We start from the raw sequence: 20678 nt of genomic DNA, 5'->3' as shown, positions 1-20678 counted from the left end.
ATCGGTTTCTCCATACTGGAGCTACGCATCATGACATCAGGCCATGTTTACGGAGCATTTGCGTTGCGCATCCTTCAGCTGGATGGAATTTTTACTCTTATAAAAAGTCTTAAGATTGTCCTAGTGACATCAGAAGTAAGTCTTACTAGTAAGCGCTGTAGCTTAGGAAGAATTCCCTCGCATGTCCTAGTAGTACATTTTTCATATTACATCAAAAACTTTTTTAAAAATTTGGATCAAACAGTACACTCCACAAAATGGTAATGAATATAGTGTGAATTATAATTATTTTCTTGTAGACCAAAGTATAGAAGAACCTGTATAATAACGTTTGTCCAACACTTTGTGATTCTAAAACCAATCTAAACAATGATAAAATCAGTGTCGGATTATCAAGTTTGAATGGGCTGGAGGAATATGTGAGGGGAATGTGGTGGGAAAGGACCGTGGGGTGGGAGCAGTCTAGCTGTCAAGGGACGGATCATGACGCTAAACACATGCCAAATTAGGACCGTGGGATGCTTTCATCCTGGGTTATGGTCATTTGCTTTTATAAGGTAGTTTTGATGTATTAACAAAAAAGTTGTAGGTATATTCTAGACCAAAGGTCCCATGACCATGGTATGAAGCTAGGCGATTCAAACTATATAAGCATAAGCAATTCAAACTAGACATTTCGACCTTCATCCCACCCGAGAAATAATAAGCAAAGAGCTCGTAAGTCGGGCATAGAGAAAGCTACTCCTGAGATTGAGGGGGATAGGATACTATCTCCTAGCGCATATATGAAACGATAGCTGGTTTTCTACCGGGGGGGGCTTTCGATTGTCATTTTTACAATTAGTAGTTCTTGCTTTCATATTATCATATATAGTTATCGTTTTTTCTGCGCTTTCATAAACTCATAGTTAGTGTAGTTTGGTGTAGTCTTTGTGGCGGGGACGAACTGGATTCGAACCAGATAAGAGCCGTGCGTTCCCTTCTTTCCAAGCGTCCCTTGGTTTCGCAGTTCAGTTGGCGAGAAAAGTGTTGGAAATATGCCCAAGAGGCAATAATAAAAAGGTTATTATAATACATCTTTGTGTTTATGATAATGTTTACATACCATGCTATAATTGTATTAACCGAAACATTGATAGATGTGTGTTATGTGAACAACAAAGAGTCCCTAGTATGCCTCTTAACTAGCTTGTTGATTAATGGATGATTAGTTTCATAATCATGAATATTGGATGTTAATAATAACAAGGTTATATCATTTTATGAATGATGTAATGGACACACCCAAATAAGCGTAGCATAAGATCACGTCATTAAGTTCATTTGCTATAAGCTTTCCGATGCATAGTTACCTAGTCCTTCGACAATGAGATCATGTAAATCACTTATGCCGGAAGGGTACTTTGATTACATCAAACACCACTGCGTAAATGGGTGGTTATAAAGGTGGGATTAAGTATTCGGAAAGTATGAGTTGAGGCATATGGATCAAGAGTGGGATATTGTCCATCCCGATGACGGATAGATATACTCTGGGCCCTCTCGGTGGAATGTCGTCTAATTAGCTTGCAAGCATATGAATGGTTCATAAGAGACCACATACCACGGTACGAGTAAAGAGTACTTGTCGGAGATGAGGTTGAACGAGGTATAGAGATACCGATGATCAAACCTCGGACAAGTAAAATATTGCGAGACAAAGGGAATCGGTATCGTATGTAAATGGTTCAATCGATCACTTAGTTCATCGTTGAATATGTAGGAGTCATTACGGATCTCCAGATCCCGCTGATGATTATTGATCGGAGAGGCGTCTCGGTCATGTCTACACATTCTCGAACCGTAGGGTGACACACTTAAAGTTGCGATGTTGCTAGGGGTAGTTTCGGGATTAAAGAAATAGTTTTGGAGAGTTACGGAATTGTTCCGGGAAGAGTATTAATAATTTATTAATTAATTGAATTACTAATTATTAATATATATTAGAAATAAATATGAGACTAAAAGTAGTCTATGAGTAGTTTTGTTGATGGGCCAATTAAGTAGCTCATATAGACAGACTATTAAAGAAAAGAGGTAAAAGAAAAGGAAAAGAAAAAAAAGAGGCAAGGCACGGCCAGCTAGGCCGGCCTGCCGGCCACGCACGCCCAAGGCCAATGCAGGCCTAGTACTCACACGAGCAGGCCAAACTTGGCAAAGCACAGCAGCGCTGCCTTGGCCGATTGGCCGATCGGTCGATCGTTGCCTTGGCCCCTGCCTTGCTTTCCTCCGATCAGATCGGCTTGGATTACACAAGTTACCGCCTCACGTGCCTATAAAAAGGAGGACACACGACGCAAGAAATCAGATTTTTGTTCCGCCGTCGTTTGCTCCGTTTGCTCCACCTTTTGCCTAGTTTCTTCCACCCAACGCGTACAGGCGAAGCCCTGTCCGCGCAAACTCTCCACCACCACCACGCCGTCGTGCTACTGGACTAGATCCTATCTACCACATCTCCCCGCTTGCTGGAACAAGGAGGAGGTGTCTTCATCGAGCTGTACGTGTGACCGAGTACGGAGGTGCTGCCCGACTGTGGCACCGTCAAGATCTTCTACGCGCTTTTGCAAGCGGCAAGTGATCGACTACATCCACAACGAGATCTAATCTCGTAGGCTTTAGAAAATCTTCAAGGGTTAGTCTCGTGATACCCTCGTTGCTACCATCTTCTAGATTGCATCTTGGCTTGGTTTTCGTTCTTGCGGTAGGAATTTTTTTTTGTTTTCTATACAACGAATCCCTACAGTGGTATCAGAGCCGTGTCTATGCATAGATGGTTGCACGAGTAGAACACAATGGTTTTGTGGGCGTTGATGCTTATGTTGTCTTTAGTTCGAGTACTTTGCATCTTTGTGGCATGGTGGGATGAAGCGGCTCGGGCTAACTTTACATGACCGCGTTCATGAGACTTGCTCCACGTTCGACATGCAACTTGTATTGCATAAGTGGCTTTGTGGGTGTCTATCTCTCCCACCATAGTGAAGATTCAATTTACTCTTCTATTGACAACACTAGTATCACCGTTGTGGTTCATGTTCGTAGATAGATTAGATCTCTCTCGAAAACCCTAAACCACGTAAAATATGCAAACCAAATTAGAGACGTCTAACTTGTTTTTGCAGGGTTTGGTGATGTGATATGGCCATGATGTGATGATGAATATGTATGAGATGATCATTATTGTATTGTGGCAACCGGCAGGAGCCTTATGGTTGTCTTTAAATTTCATGTTGAGTAGTATTTCAAAGTAGTTGTAATAGTTGCTACATGAGGTGAACAACCATGAAGACGGCGCCATGGACCTTGACGCTACGCCGACGATGATGGTGATCGTGCCCGTTGATGATGGAGATCATGTCCGTGCTTTGGAGATGAAGATCGAAGGCGCAAAGACAAAAGGGCCATATCATATCACATATGAATTGCATGTGATGTTAATCCTTTATGCATCTTATTTTGCTTAGAACGCGGCGGTAGCATTATAAGATGATCCCTCACATTAATATCAAGATAATAAAGTGTTCTCCCCTCATATGCACCGTTGCCAAAGTTCGTCGTTTCAAAGCATCTCGTGATGATCGGATGTGATAGATTCAACGTTCATATACAACGGGTGTAAGCCATGTTGCACACGCGGAATACTTGGGTTTGCTTGACGAGCCTAGCATGTACAGACATGGCCTCGGGACAACGGAAACCGAAAGGTTGAACACGAGTCATATGGATGATATGATCAACATGTTGATGTTCACCATTGAAGCTACATCATCTCACGTGATGATCGGTTTTGGTGTAGTGGATTTGGATCATGTACCACTTAACAACTATGAGGGATGTTGTATTAAGTGGGAGTTCATTAGTAATTAGATTAAAACATGAACTAATTATCATAAACATAGTCTGAGTAGTATTTTGAATTAATTTTTGTAGTATTGGCATCCGCTTTCTACCATGCGCTAGTCTTGTTATTGAGATAGAAATACTGTTAAAATTTGACAAGAAACTTTACGGATTGGTACCGTATTGTTAAAGAATCAAGAATTGATTAAGTTCTATTGCAAACTTTTAGTAAACCTCACATTGTTGATTCAAAGAACTATGGTTTCAATTAGTACCTAAAGTTATCTTGTCTCCGTGAAAATTGAAAGTTCAAATATGTTTGAAAAGTAAGGAGCTGGAAATTTAGTTTTCAGAAATAATCAAGGTATGAGATATATGTGATATCTAAGACCTTATTGCAAGATGATAGAATATAATTTGGTGAGACTACATAAACTCATAAGTTTTATGGGAATGTACGAAGGTTGAAGACGCAAGGCGTCCCAATCCTCCAAATATTGGGGCACTAACAATATTCGCATATCTATGAAGTGATCGTCTTTAGTATGCACCATTGCTAAGACTCGTCGTTTCGAAGCATCACGTGATGATCGGGTGTGATAGATTCTACGTGTGCATACAACGGGTGCAAGCCAGATTTGCACATGCGAATACCAAGGTTAAAACTTTACGAGCCTAGCATGTACAGACATGGTCTCGGAAAGTCGTCATGATATGATGGATAAAATTATGAGTGAAATTGTTCATCATATTACAAAGTTACTAATAGTGAAATCTGAAACACTTGTCATATGATGATCAACTTAAAGTAAGAACCTCAAGGTTATTGGTATTTGACCAACAAACCTAGAAGTTAATAATGTTAAAGTGTTTTTCTGAATAATGAGGAAAGCTAAAAGAGAAACTGCAAAAGATATTTTGGCAAAAAGAAAAGAAAAGACTAGAAAGTCTAGCTCAGGTGTATATAAATGATATACATGTTATGGTTGTATTCCTAGTTAAGTCACACTATGAAATTCTTGGGTATTAGTACTATATTGGTTGGTATGAAGTGTCATACAAAACAACGCAATACAAGAATACAATGGCCAAGTGACTGACAAGGAATATGATAGGAATGCACGTCTGGAACAAAATAAAGTGTTATTATGTTCGTCGTTAGCATTCTATCTAGCCCTTAGAATTTATAATAAAGAACTTAATAATTGTTATTTTGCTCTGGTCAAATGAAAATAATGAGTTGTTCAAATTATGACATTACTCCATGTACGATGGATACGTTATTATAAATCTTAATGGTGAAACACACATACATAACACTGACGCTAAAATGGCATAAGGCAAATGATTTGAATTCCACTTATTTGTGGAACCGCCATTTAGGTCATGTTAGAAAGGAACGCATGAAGGAACTCCATGCAAATGGATTTTTGGAGTCATTTGATTTTTGAATCGTTTGGCGCTTGCAAAATCTTTTCTAAAAGTAATGACTAAAACACCGTTCATAGGCCAAGAGTTGAACGGACAACTAACTTAGTAAAAACATGCATGATGATGTATGTGGTTCACTGGACATAGTTGTGTGCGGGAGATTCTTCTACTTCATGAAAACTTCAAACAATGAATTGAGTATATATATGTGGATATATTCGATAAGGAAGAAGTTTGAAACATTTGAATAGATTCAAATAAATTTCAGCATGAAGTGGAAATCATCGTAATAGAAAAGTCAAATATCTATGATTGGATCATAGTGGAAATATTTGAATTACTAGTTTTAGCGAACATCTAAGAGAGTTATGAAATTGTTCTACAACTCACGTTTCTTGGAGTATCATAGTGATGATGAAGTATCCGAGAGATGTATCCAAACCTTGTTGGGTCGATGATAAGATAAAATATTAATGCCATTATATTTTTGTGGATTATGCTTTAGAGACTACCACTTTTACACTGAATAGAGCATCATCATGATCCGTTGAAATGACACCATACAAGTTATGGTATGGGTATAAACCCTAATAGTCTTTTCTTTAAATTTTGGTCTAAGAGTTTACAACCAAAATCGGATGAATGTCTTTGTTGGTTATCCCAGAGATTTAATTGGGAATTCTTCCCACGAGACAAAGACAAAAGTGTTTGTCAATGTTTCTTATTTCCGAGAAATTGTTTCTAGTGAAGTATTTGAGTGGGAGGACAATATAATTTGATAAGGTTTATGAACCTGAGCATAATGATCAGAGTAGCGCAGCATCGGAATTGGTTTCGGAAGCGTCCACGACGATCATGGCTCCCATGACTACAAAGTGTTTTAGCCATGGAGATCGAAGTACATATTGAACCTTGTAGGTATGGTTTACTTTGTGATCAAATAAATGATTTGTGGACAAAGGATTGATTTTGAACAATGATAAACCAACTACAAACAAAGAAGTTATGATGGGCCCTAACTCCGTTAAAATGGCTATACGCCATAAAATCCAAGATAGATAAATACTTTTTGAAAGTAAATGGATCTATGAAATTGATGGACTTGGATGAAATATCCTTGAAGAAGCTCAACTTGTCGAAAAGTTGTTTACGACAAAGTTCAAAGAGTTGACTACGATAAGATTAGATCTTCCGTAGCAATGCTTATAGTCTATGTGGATTATTCTAGTAATCACTACATATTTCTTTTATGAGATATGCTAGTAGGATGGCAAAATACACTACTTAACAGAAGTGTGTATTAAAGGTGTATACAAGATACAACCAATTGTTTTGCTAGTCCGTAGAATACTAGATAGGTATACGAACTTCAATTGGATGAAGTGAGTATCACTGAGTTGGAATCTTCACCAGATGAAATAGTCAAAGAGTTTTTGATTTCATTAGAAATGATGAAGAGGCTTGCATTTGCAAGAAATTAAGTGGGAGTGCTGAGACATATTTATAATACTTTATGTAGATGACATATAGTTGGTTATAAATGATGTGATTATATACTTGATTAAACATGTTTCATTGAGAAATTAACTTCAATGAAAAGATATGGACTGAAACAAATTTAGTGTCAAGATCTATGAAGATAAATTGAAACACATAATAAGTTTAAGTCAAAGTACATAGAATGGATATTGAAGTAGTTCAATATAGAAATATTAAGAAAATGTTCTTGTCATGTGAAGGTTTAACAAAACTTGAGTGTATCTTACACTCAATGAGTAAAAACACATGAGTGATTATAGATCATGAATAATATGTACACAATCAGATGTCCCGTGCTCTTAAAAGTGTTATGAGCATGTACCAGAATGATTCATGTGATGATCATTGAAAAACAGTAAGAATATTCTTGAGTACTTAAGAAGAACCAAGGATATATAAATATAATTTTGTATGAAGAAATGACAAACAAATCGCTGTAAGATGTTGCACCGATATAGGTTTTGTCACATATAAAAAAAAAATTCAAATCTCAAATTGGACTAAGTGTTGTTTAAAAGGTAGCACAATGAGCTAGAAGTTGTCTATGCTAGATTTAGATGAGTTCTAAATATTGTGACGGATTCTACAAACGAAGGCAGAGTATGTCATTGTTTTGACAATGACTGAGGATGTTAAGTCAAGAAGTTCTTTGAGAATTTGGTGTAGTTCCGATAGTGTCAGAACTTTGAAGCTATATTGTGTGTGACAATATTAGTGACATATTTCAGACCGCGGAATTAAGGTTCCACCAGAAGACCAAACATATTTAATGCCGACTCATTTGGAAATGAGTGATGCGTTGAGACGCAAATGAATTGCAAAATACATACGTTTCTGAGAGTGTCAGATCCATTGACTAAAACCTCTCCCGTGAGCAAAACATGATAAAGCACCGAAAGGCCAAGGTGTTATATCTTTACAAATGTAAACTAGATTATTGACTCTAGTGCAAGTGGGAGACTGTTGGAGATATGCCCAAGAGGCAATAATAAAAAGGTTATTATAATACATCTTTGTGTTTATGATAATGTTTACATACCATGCTATAATTGTATTAACCGAAACATTGATACATGTGTGTTATGTGAACAACAAAGAGTCCCTAGTATGCCTCTTAACTAGCTTGTTGATTAATGGATGATTAGTTTCATAATCATGAATATTGGATGTTATTAATAACAAGGTTATATCATTTTATGAATGATGTAATGGACACACCCAAATAAGCGTAGCATAAGATCACGTCATTAAGTTCATTTGCTATAAGCTTTCCGATGCATAGTTACCTAGTCCTTCGACCATGAGATCATGTAAATCACTTATGCCGGAAGGGTACTTTGATTACATCAAACACCACTGCGTAAATGGGTGGTTATAAAGGTGTGATTAAGTATTCGGAAAGTATGAGTTGAGGCATATGGATCAAGAGTGGGATATTGTCCATCCCGATGACGGATAGATATACTCTGGGCCCTCTCGGTGGAATGTCGTCTAATTAGCTTGCAAGCATATGAATGGTTCATAAGAGACCACATACCACGGTACGAGTAAAGAGTACTTGTCGGAGATGAGGTTGAACGAGGTATAGAGATACCGATGATCAAACCTCGGACAAATAAAATATTGCGAGACAAAGGGAATCGGTATCGTATGTAAATGGTTCAATCGATCACTTAGTTCATCGTTGAATATGTAGGAGTCATTACGGATCTCCAGATCCCGCTGATGATTATTGATCGAAGAGGCGTCTCGGTCATGTCTACACATTCTCGAACCGTAGGGTGACACACTTAAAGTTGCGATGTTGCTAGGGGTAGTTTCGGGATTAAAGAAATAGTTTTGGAGAGTTACGGAATTGTTCCGGGAAGAGTATTAATAATTTATTAATTAATTGAATTACTAATTATTAATATATATTTATTTAGTAGAAATAAATATGAGACTAAAAGTAGTCTATGAGTAGTTTTGTTGATGGGCCAATTAAGTAGCTCATATAGACAGACTATTAAAGAAAAGAGGTAAAAAAAAAGGAAAAGAAAAAAAAAGAGGCAAGGCACGGCCAGCTAGGCCGGCCTGCCGGCCACGCACGCCCAAGGCCAATGCAGGCCTAGTACTCACACGAGCAGGCCAAACTTGGCAAAGCGCAGCAGCGCTGCCTTGGCCGATTGGCCGATCGGTCGATCGTTGCCTTGGCCCCTGCCTTGCTTTCCTCCGATCAGATCGGCTTGGATTACACAAGTTACCGCCTCACGTGCCTATAAAAAGGAGGACACACGGCGCAAGAAATCAGATTTTTGTTCCGCGGTCGTTTGCTCCGTTTGCTCCACCTTTTGCCTAGTTTCTTCCACCCAACCCTGTCCGCGCAAACTCTCCACCACCACCACGCCATCGTGCTGCTGGACTAGATCCTATCTACCACATCTCCCCGCTTGCTGGAACAAGTAGGAGGTGTCTTCATCGAGCTGTACGTGTGACCGAGTACGGAGGTGCTGCCCGACTGTGGCACCGTCAAGATCTTCTACGCGTTTTTGCAAGCGGCAAGTGATCGACTACATCCACAACGAGATCTAATCTCGTAGGCTTTAGAAAATCTTCAAGGGTTAGTCTCGTGATACCCTCGTTGCTACCATCTTCTAGATTGCATCTTGGCTTGGTTTTCGTTCTTGCGGTAGGAATTTTTTTTTTGTTTTCTATGCAACGAATCCCTACAAAAAGCCTACCTAATATGCGGGCCGGGCCAGCCAACTCTTCCAATGAAGAACTGATTTCCTCACCCACTTCAGCACGAGAGTTACGATCAACAAATCGGAACATTAATTGATTCGTGGAAATGCCGCGGGGACCCCCATATATATAGAAACAGAAAAGATCATGATGGCTACCATTCATTCCTCGGATAGGACGCCCAATCCGCGGAACAAGACAGAGAGATATTTCGTTTTCTGACTTTTTCTGCTATCAGAAAACGAATAAGATTAAAAAGGCCATCATTAGTGCAAACAATGCAATAGCTTCTGTAAGAGCAAAGCCCAAAATGGCATAACCAAATAATTGTTTTGCTAATGATGGATTTCGGGCCACAGAATGAATCAAAGAACTGAACACGTTTCCAATACCGATAGCAGCCCCGGCTAAAGCAATTGTAGCAGCTCCGGCACCTATTAATTTCGCTCCTTCTAACATATCGAGTAAATACTGAACTTTGTTTCGCGCTTTTTCTTCCCATTCTATCTTCTTGTATTTTTTGGTTGATTCGTCTTCTCCACCCCGCTAGTGGAATAAGAAACCCTAACCTTATAGTAACTTACAATTGTTTCAGGGGAAAGAAGCATGCCCAGAAAATTGTCGTTGTGAGGAGTCCAAGGACTGGAGAACCCAAAGTATCTACTTGCCCAATCTTGAAGTAGTGGAAATCAGAGGAGAAGATCATGAGTTTGATTTCTGGAAACTGGTAATCAGTGGTGCACCAAATTTGAAAAGAGTGGTGATGGACAAGCCATCAAATGAGGTTAAAATGGACAGTTGGCGCATGAAAATTATCACCATCCTTGGTCCTGGTAAGCAGGTTCTTCATGTAAGATCATCATGCAACTAAATTCATGCTTCGGTACATTCCACTCTAAAAAAATATACTTATGTTTTGTTAGTCTCTGCCATGTTGTGCAATTTTTCTACGGTGGTTGGAATGTGTCGTTATCTCTTTGACATGCCAATTGTTCTTCCCAAGCTAGCTTAGTTTTAGCTTGATTATTTATTTTTTCGCTTGCGGGAGAAATGTCTATCGTGATGCTCTGCTTAGCTATGCTGCTAAGTTCTTTGCAAATCTTTACCTGGTCCTGTTGAGAGTGATACAGATATTACTTTACATGTTCCTGTTCCTTGCATGTTAGATGATAATGCTAGAATTAAGTTACTAGAGAGCTTTACTATAGAAAAGATTAAGATAGCTTCATAGCTCTGTTCCAGATGAAGCAAAACAAAGGTCCGTGAGCTGTGTTTTATCAACATTTTTTCGACCTGGTTGTTGGGGATTTAATGCAGCCTTTTACTGATTTTTTCATGGTCGTTTAGAATTATAGTATTTTAACTTTGCTTCGTGAAGTGTTGGGTGAATGGTGGTTGGCTCTATCCGCTGGATTTCGGTAGATGTACTCAACCGCAGTTTAGAGAGAATATTATGGCTGCCCTTATCCCTGACTATCCCTCTGCTCCAGTCAACTAAACACCTGGCAGCCACCTGAAAATTGGCTATCCGTAGGGGATAGCCCGGAACCTCAGCTGGCTATATATTCGTCTATCGACTTTCAGTTTTTGCTATTTTTCTTAACTCCATGAAAGAACTTCCGTTGAAACTGTACCTTTGAAATAATTGTTTTCATCTGTCACCTGTTTAAGACTGTGCTGCAAAGTGATCTGTACATACATAACACACCTTCTTTTGTATTTGGTGTTTCTAATCAGGCTCCACACATTTAATCTGAATACCCAAGACCACTTTTGTTGGCAGTGTTTATGAGTTTTCACATGTTTTTATTTATCTTCTTGACATGATGAGAAATGAATTTACCTGACATAATTTTTGCGTTCTTGTAAGCTAAATTCTTCATTATGAGGAAGCTATGTATACAGTATACTGCTTTTAAGAATATTCCTTTGAAGAAGCACCATATGCGGTTTTGTTGCATCAATAGTGATCTATAAAACACGAATACAGAAGTGAGTAGTTTTTTGCTTATACTTTTCAATTTGTATGTGCAAGAGACTCATGGTTGCGTTGTCATATCCATTTTGCGCCTCTTTGAACTTTTATTAATTGTCTGTCTTGTGCTTCTAGGCATAGCCATTGCTGGTGGATGCGATGGAGCATGATACTTCATACATAAGATGACTGTTTGGTTTGATGTGCTAATGTGCTGAAACGGTTCACAGGTAAGATCTTCTGAATATAGCTTGTGAGATTTGGACTGTTTGATCTTCTCTTTGCAAAATATCCAGCGGCCAATGTGGGTAGCCCTCAAACTACCATCCATTCTGCTTTAGGGATACATACATGCTAATAACTCATAGAAACAGTTAAAATGGTTCTTTTTTAATCATAAATGATATGTGGATGATCCAAATGTTGTGTGCCCATAGTTCCCCGAAACAGGTTTTCGCCCCGCTTTATAAATAAAGCCCCGATACACAGTGACGAGAAGGTCCTGTTACAAAGAAAAACAGATCAAAGATAAAAAAGAAGAAGGTGCACGGAAAGCCAAAACTTGCCACCAAAGACGAATTTGAACTAGGGGTATCGGAGCTCCATGACGATGCCCCCAAGAGGGCAACGATGCAATGCGCCGCAGTCGCCGAGACCAAGGTCAAGGGTTTTCACTCGGAGCCCTAATGCGGAGAAGGTACGCGCAACGACGCCCCCAAGAGGTTTACGGAGCCCACCGGCATCACCTCCATTGGCGTTGAAACGTTGAGCTTTGGCCCGGAAGAACCTTCACACCCACGCAGGTAGCTCGCTCGGACCGCCCACTGTCAAGCATCCCTAACGTGGGTTGGGAGATGCTTTTGCCGAAGCACCCACCAACTCCAGGATCCCCCGATGCTTGCTCCTCGCCATCCAAACAGATAAAGAGAAGGCCATCGCCATGTCGCTCGCTGTAGAGACACTTGTGCAGTCCACCTTCTGGGGCCGCCACCGTGGCATCCACAAGCTCCAGAACACGGTCACAGCGAGACCGATAGGTTGGTAAGGTAAGCCCATTGCAAAAGACTCGCGTGTGGGCAGGCGGCACCGTGCCACCCACCAGTCGCACTCCGCAACCATTGACAACCAGATCTGGACCTGTAGGACTAGATCTGGCCTCCGGCCGCGCCGCAGCCAATTGAAGGAGAACCGTCCTCCACCGCCATAGGTGGTCGCCGACCAGACGAAGCAGTTAGGGCATGTCAGGCCCAGTAGGCCCGACTAGCCCTAAAGCCTCGCTGCAATGTCATGGTCGTGGTCGCCATCCACCTGCAAGTCCACACCGTCCATGCTTGCACCATCCCCGCCGGGTGCCCACTACCATGCCGCTGGCAGACAACCACCGTTTTGAGGCCTTGATGTCTGACCAACCAAAATGACCAGGCCTGCCCAACTCAGATCGGGCCTGGAGGGCCCAAATCTGGGCATGTAGCCCTGACGCTATGGTTGCCTCCCTGTAGCTCCGCTGGCCATTGGCGCCACGGATGCGCAGCAGATCATCTCATGTCCCTCGCTCGCCGTTGAGATCGCGCAGTCGCCGGCCGGCGTTGCCCCATGCAGCTCTCCACACGCACGGAAAATGGAAGGCCATTGCCGCCGGCACCGCCCAGGCTTTGTCGGCGGCGGCGGAGGGGGGCAGAAGGGGTTCGGGGGCTGGGAGGAGGCAGTCGCCCCTGTTTCACCCACGGGAGACGAGGCAGGCGCACAAGCGTTTTTTCTGTGTGCCCTTAGTTCCCCTTTTCGTTTAGCTGTTTCGAAATCTATAAGTTGAAAGCGATGCATTTTTTTTTTTGACACGAATACAGTAGGGAGAAAACCCCTACTATGTCATTTTTCATTTATAAAAGAATATTTACATGATGCAGACCCATAGGGTCAGAGTTTAGATTGTGTCAAGCCATGCTTGCATCCCTTCCTTAAGGCTAGGCCTAGCTCTATACATTGTCACGTGGAAGAAGATTTAAATCTAGCAATGCATATGTTTGACTGTTGGGGTCTTATCATTGAAAATATAGTCATTTCTTTGATCCAATATGCTCTAGCAACCAATGATAGAAACCTCCATGAGGAATGGAGATAAATATCTTTCCTTTGCATCCAAAATCATTTTATTGATATCATAGTCAGTATTCCATTCAATTTAAATCCCCCACCAGAAGCTTTGACTGAAGCTGCATTCGAAAAATAGATGCAAGAGAGTTTCCTCAGGGCATGTATCACGTCAGATGCAGTCTCTGAATTCCACATAGTTCTTTTTCTTCACCATTTTGCTATTAGCCTATTACAAACACAAGTCACATCATTCAACTCCATTACCTACAAAATTCGGAGGCTGGAGGTCTTTTTTGTTCTCACATGTAGCCAGTACAGTACCTCTACTTTATGTTGCTGAGCTGATTATGAGTTTCTACGCATCGGCTGTTCATAATAGCTGCTACTGTAAGATTTATCATTTTTTGTATTAGGTTACTAACATATTAACACCTTTTTTTCCACTCCAGGTGAAGGAATGGCTGCTACAGTTGTTAGCTGTCACTGAGTTTGTTGCATCACATCAACATGGTCGGCGCTTTTTATATGCTATGTGCAAAAACTAGTGGTGCCTTAGTCTTGCATTCACATCAGCATGTAATGTAGCAAGATGCTTTTGAATACGTAACCCGGGGAATTTCAGTTTAATCATCCTAGTATGATTTAAGTCGGATTCCATCCTGCCTTAGCTTTTTCTACATGTGTTTGCTCGGCAGCTCTTGTTCGCCCAGGAGAGTTTCTGCTCCAAGTATCACCTAAACGTGTATGTTTGTGTGTGTTCCTCAGTTGTGGCTTCAAAAGTATGGCATCACTTGTCCTGATTGAATGCCAAGAAGTTGATCTGGATTTATTTATTTTGAAAATTCTAGATATGTTGCATGGTAGACTTAGATCAAATCAAATGTGCATCTTTTTAACCAAAACGAAGCGCCTTTTCTTTTTCGTTATCCTGGTGTATACACGACTGAAATTATATTGTTGTAGACATTTGGTTGACGGAGATTTAGAGTTGCCGTCGCGCGGTTGTCTCGTCGGCCGGCGTCCCTAGTTTTGGTTGCTCTGCGTGCTTGCTGATGTCTCGTCGGCCGGCGTCCCTAATTTTGGTTGCTCTGCGTGCTTGCTGATGTCTCGTCGGCCGGCGTCCCTGGTTTTGGTTGCTCTGCGTGCTTGCTGAGTTGCCGGCCCCGCTCCGCAACCGCAATGATCTCGATCGGTTTCTGAGTCGGCAGCTAGCAGGATGGTGGTGTTTTATGCCTCGATCGATCTCTGAGTCTCCACAACCCAAAATCTCAAATAATTTACCCATCGGGCCCAGCTGATCACCAGGCCCAACACGGGGCTACAATTACCGGTTCGATTCTTTCTGGCTTCCCAAACAGTAGCAAGGCACACCGATGCCCATCGATGGCGGCAGTCAGCAGAATTCAGAAGACAATCCTGAAGCATATCTGCATATATACCTAGTATTAACACCAAAGTTTAGGTATGGCGGCAGCCAAACCATGCCATATTGCTAGCTCCGCCTCTGGTATAGCTTAGATGACAGGCTTGAGTAAGGCTTCCTTCCCTAAATGTGAGAGCGGTCTGTCTGGCTGTCCACCGTGGGTGAGCGGGAGTTCACCGCTCTCCTCCCCCGTGTCGAGGCCTTACGGCTCTCGGGGCAGCCCGACTCTCGGGTTCTCACTATGTGTGCCAAACGCACCGGCGAGCTGGCCGTCGGCGAACTCTACAAGCTGATGCAGTTCGGCGGCGTCGACGTCCCCTTCGCGGACTTCGTCTGGAGTGGGTTCGCCCCGTCCAAGGCCAAGTTCTTCACCTGGCTGCTCGTGCAGTCTCGTATCCAGTCGCGGGCGGCGCTGTTCAAGAAGCATGTCCTCTCCGAGGAGGAGAGGGAAACAGCGACGCACCTCATCTTCGCCTGCCCCCTTCGTGCGCCGTTTCTAGGACGCGATCGGCTGGAGCTTTCCTGTTGATGCGGATGTGCGCCGGCTGTTCTCCTACGACACCCCCACACCCCGGGGCTCAAAGGCGACCTCGACTCTCACCATCCTCCTCTGCTGGAATATTTGGAAGCACCGTAATGGGGTTGCCTTCCGCGGTGAGCGCGCTAGCCTCCCCCGCCTCCTCTCCATGTGCCGCGAGGATGCTGCACTTTGGGAGCTTCGTGCTCCGGCTGCCCTGCATGATGAAGCTGTCGCCTGGCCCTCTCTCCTAGGCACTGTGTAAAATGCTGGTTCTTGCAGCTGCTCTCCTCCACACCCCCTGTGCGTTTCCCTCTTCCTCTAAAACTCTCCTGCTGTAAAACGTGGCCCCTTTGTGCCGGTTGGAAATAGAAATTCAGGTGGGGATCCTCTCCCTCCCTTGAAAATTCAAAAAAAAAAAAAACCAAAAAGTTCCAATGGAGGCACGAACCACATCAGTGGGCATGCCCAAGTATGTCTCTCGCAAGGCTTCATTATGCATACCCAGCCTTGCCATGACACCATTCTTAATGGCTAAGTCCCGTTTGCCTCTGAAAAATATCATTGTCCAAATTTATCTTTTGCCCCGATCCATCACAGTAGAGCTTTAAAGTAATTGCAGTGCACCCATACTGCATTGATCACTGCGAGCAAAAAATATACTATCGTCTGCGAAAAGAAGATGTGAGATAGCTAGATCATGACATCCATTATAAATTCCTTGTAAATCTCATGACCTCTCTCTCAGATGTAAAAGGCATGACAGGTCCTCTTTATGTAACAAGAATGAGTATGGACTTATGGGATCACCTTGCCTAATTCGACGAGAGGGAACCACTAGTTTTGTTAAATCACCATTAACTTTGACGGCATATCTTACCATGGTAACACAACTCGTGACTGAATTAATTTAGGTTGTGGCAAAGCCGAGCTTCAACAGACAATCATGAAGATAACTCAACTCTACTATGTCGTATGCCTTCATCATGTCGATTTTCAAATCAAAGTATGGCTTCTTGACACGTTTAATTACCTTATATTTCTGCATGAGTAGTGATACGTTTACCAAAGTATCGGGCATCTTATAAGTATTCTTTGATAATAGTGATGAGGGGCATAAAGACTTTAATAAAATAGCTCTATCTAGTTTGATACTCTACTTCTGAACCTAGCAACAATACACATGTTCACTTGCATTCATCAAGCTGTTTTCTAGTGCCGTTGCCGGGGAGCTAAGACATTTTGGTATTTGTTCTTAGTTGTTAATGTGTTAATTGTTATACTAAAGTTATTTACTAGTTTTAGGGAATAAAAACTCAAGAGACTACAATTGAACTGCACAAACGTGGCAGTGCTCTGTTGGAGAAAATTAGTGAGTAGCGCAGGGTCCGTATCATGATCTTGGAGGTTACAAACAAGGTACATCATGTTGTGACACAAGAGATTCGTCTTCAAAGTAGAATACCATGGTATCAAATAATCGCAAGGAATTATTTGATCCCACCTAGCTTGATTACAAGCTTGAGGAGATCTATAACATATTGTAATCTATCTTAAAGTCTTTAGCATGTTTGTTTTCTTGCACGCATATTATTTTTAAATTCCAAAGTTTTGCATTAGTTGCATAATTAGCTCCCTTGGAGCAAGGAAAGATTTATATCCAATAAACGCTCGAGCCATTATTATATTTGGAGTATTTTCAGTTTTATGATTATTGCATTAGATTGTATGAATTAGGATTACTAATATCTTGCTTGTACTTTGCGATGATTTTAGAGTCTTCCACATTGATAGTACTTGTAAAACAAGAATACTTGTTAGTATGTCACATTCATTAGTTTTACTTCAAACAAAAAGAAGATAGAAAAGAGAAAACATAAAGATTATTTTTAGTAAAATAATTATAAAATATTTGAGAATGAACTAAGAAAAATGCTATAAAATTTATGAAGAATGTACAAGTTGATAAAAAGTCCTAAGCATGTTGAATTTACCTCTCAGATTTTTTTGTTCCAAAATTCGAATAACTTCTATTTTGTGAAACTTCAAAAAATAACGGCATGCATATCTATCCAGAAGCACTATATATCTTCTGTTTTTATATATGCAATATAGCCGAACAACAGCAGCTGAATTTACATCGAAACATCCATCTTCTACCTATACCAACTTAATTAATACACAACAAGAGATAGGACTGAAATAAAAGACGGAAGCATTCAACCATAATTGAGATAAATATGCACCAAAATCTGGACCACATGAGAGCATCTAGTGGCGATAAGGAAGATCAGGCCGAGCCAAATAAAACTGTCCAAATAATTAGGTGCATGAGCTACACCTACAAAAACCTTCATGTTTTGTCATAAACGATTCGACCTAGATCAATAAAAGGCGCCCTTTTAAGAGAAGAGGCAAACCACAGTTCAAAAGTAATTTTCTAGGAGCTATTCCTCATAAGCAACTACTTGCAGTGGAGATAATTCAATAGCTTGGCTCCATGGAGAAAACTCTTGGACTGTTCAGTATTTAACCAGTGTCAAGGGAATGGACCATGGAAATTTGTAGTACTTAATATGGGCCACCTCTCTTCCAAAAAAAAGTGGAGACGAACTCGGAACTGGATAACACCGGTGCTATTAGTGTTCATGGGATTCAGTTACAATGCCATACACAATCGCAAAATCACCAAGGTATTAGATCAGGAAAATGGTGGCATATCCCAACCGAAAGTTCATAAGAACAGGACCGTATTGGTCTCAGCTATTTCTGGCTAACTCAACAACAATGTCATGTGGATTGACTCTCCTTTTGCTTCGGAGTTCATGAAATTTGAGGACTGATATCATTCATGAAAAAAAGGGGAATGCACTATTGCAGACTTCACCTCTTCCCTACAAAACTATGTAGACATGTTAAAAGAGCTCTGAGATATGATATAATTATACATTTTAACACAACATTACTTATGTATGCAACTTTACAGCAGTAGTGACTACTCTTCTTAACTGAACAACTGCAAGATCTCAACAACAACTATGGCAATAACTACTCTTCTTACCCTGACAAGTCACCTTAGCCAGACACAATGCTGTCGGCAGCGAGCAAGTCATGCATGATGTTGTGTTACTTGCCATGGCCCCTGTTCGCAACTTCGCATGGACGGCATGGTCCTCTCTTGTGCTGCTCTCTTGCCACTACTACCCGTCCTCACCGCCCAGCAGGTAAGGCCGCACCACTGCTTCTCTTTGCATGTGTGAAAGGATCGTATGCCGCACCTAGAGGGTGGGTGAATAGGTGCTAACCAATTTTTAGTTCTTTTTCAATTTAGGTTTGACACAAAGGTAAATTCTCTAGATATGCAACTAAGTGAATTTACCTATATGACAAGGTAACCAACTAAGTAAGATATAACTACGCAATATATAGGAGATAGAATAGGATAGAGGTAACCGAGAGTGGAGCACGCGATGACACGGAGATGATTCCCGTAGTTCTCTTCCTTTACAAGAAGGTACGTCTACGTTTGGAGGAGTGTGGTTGCTACGAAAGCCAAACCAACAGCCACGAAGGCTTCACTCAGATCTCCTGTGAGCAACGCCACGAAGGCCTAGCCCACTTCCACTAAGGGATTTCCTCGAGGCGGAGACTGGGCCTTTACAAGGTTCTTGGGGCACACATCCACAACCGAATTGGAGGCTCCCAAATCTGTTACAACATAACAATCAACAACAATACATCAACACAAATCAACTAGGGATCCAAAGAGGAACACTAGCAAGGGGGCCCTCAAGCATATGAGGGGAAATGAAAAACGCTTCGGTGAGGATGTAGATCGGGGTCTTCTCCTTCGATTCTCCAAAGCACAAGTGATTTGGGTGGTTGAGGGAGGAGATCTGGCTATTTTGGTGTTCTTGGTGGCTCAGCAATGTTGGATGAAGTTCTTAGGGTTTGAGCAACATTCCAAGGTAGGTGAAGGGGGTATTTATACCCCACCAACTTTTCTGCCCGTTGGAGGTGAATCGCCGGCAGTGCCGGCCACTTTTCTGAACCAGCAGGTCGACAGTCAGGCCGGCAGTGCCGGGCCAGAAACGCCGGCAGTGCCGGGGTGCACTCACCGGTAGTGCCGGCCTGGAAACACCGGTAGTGCCGGGGTGCACACACCGGCAGTGCCGACCCAGTGTTGCCGGCAGTGCCGGCCAGGGCCAGGCTTCAGCTTCTTCCTTTTTCTTTTCTTCTTTTTTGAGTGGGTCGAGATTTTCCCGTGGTATCTTTTCCATATCTGTAATCCACTTAGCACACGGTTAAATTGTCACCGGTGTTGTTAACAAACACACAAAACTCAGAGATCATGAAATGTTCTTTCAATCTCCCCCTTTTTGGTGTTTGATGACAATACCGGGATTTTGCAAAGTATAGAGCAAGAATATCATTGTGTTTGACATAAGAGAGAAACTCCCCCTAGATGTGTGCATGCGAGAAATTTAGTGCAAGAATATATATGCACACATTAGGTATTGAGCAACTTCAACTTTCAAGGTAGAAAGCACAATGCTCATAAGACATATGACAGATAATGTATGGAAAAAAGATAAAAGTTGAGATGTTAAGATCATACCCTTTCATACTGACATCCTTAACATTTCAAGACAATAGTCTCAATATCATGAACAAGAGTCCCATAATCATATCAAGTATCAATTTGAGATAAATCCATAGACAATATGAGATATATAAGATGATCATACCAATTCATGACAATACTCTCAACCATATAGAATACCGAAAACCATAGCAATAGTTCACTCACTAAAAGGTCTTGCCCACCACACATAGAACACATAAAACACAAGATAAGGTTCAGCATAAACATAGAAGATAAACGGAGGACACAAGCTTTAACGGAATGATAAAAAGCAAATGCTTGTGCCCTCAAACCCTAACAAATCCCGTGCAAGTCCTACTAGACCTTCTTCTCCCCCTTTGGCATCAAGACACCAAAAAGGAGAAAAGAAGCGATTGTTACATCGTCCCATGAAAGCTCACTCATCCTCGGAGGATTCCTCCGCATCTTCATCGTCTTCAGACTCGGCGGGCTCAAC

At 41.6% G+C, this 20678-nt stretch overlaps 2 protein-coding genes across 2 annotated transcripts; one reads left to right on the top strand and one right to left on the bottom strand.

Annotated features, from left to right (window-relative positions):
• The first annotated feature begins 3 nt into the window (after window positions 1-3).
• LOC127317770 (uncharacterized) lies at window positions 4-14274 on the top strand. Its single transcript, XM_051348367.2, has 4 exons — window positions 4-135; window positions 10166-10403; window positions 11681-11775; window positions 14086-14274. Exons 1-3 carry the CDS (start codon window positions 31-33, stop codon window positions 11713-11715), a joined length of 378 nt encoding a protein of 125 aa, XP_051204327.1. The 5' UTR covers window positions 4-30; the 3' UTR covers window positions 11716-11775; window positions 14086-14274.
• On the bottom strand, window positions 9593-10138 carry LOC127317771 (ATP synthase subunit 9, mitochondrial). The gene has a single exon (XM_051348368.2). It carries the CDS (start codon window positions 10027-10029, stop codon window positions 9805-9807), a length of 225 nt encoding a protein of 74 aa, XP_051204328.2. The 5' UTR covers window positions 10030-10138; the 3' UTR covers window positions 9593-9804.
• Window positions 14275-20678: the final 6404 nt, after the last annotated feature.

This window comes from Lolium perenne, chromosome 7, assembly GCF_019359855.2.
Source record: "Lolium perenne isolate Kyuss_39 chromosome 7, Kyuss_2.0, whole genome shotgun sequence".
Lineage (NCBI taxonomy): Eukaryota > Viridiplantae > Streptophyta > Magnoliopsida > Poales > Poaceae > Lolium > Lolium perenne.
Note: the sequence above shows the minus strand (reverse complement) of the source record. Positions and strands in the feature narration are given on the sequence as shown.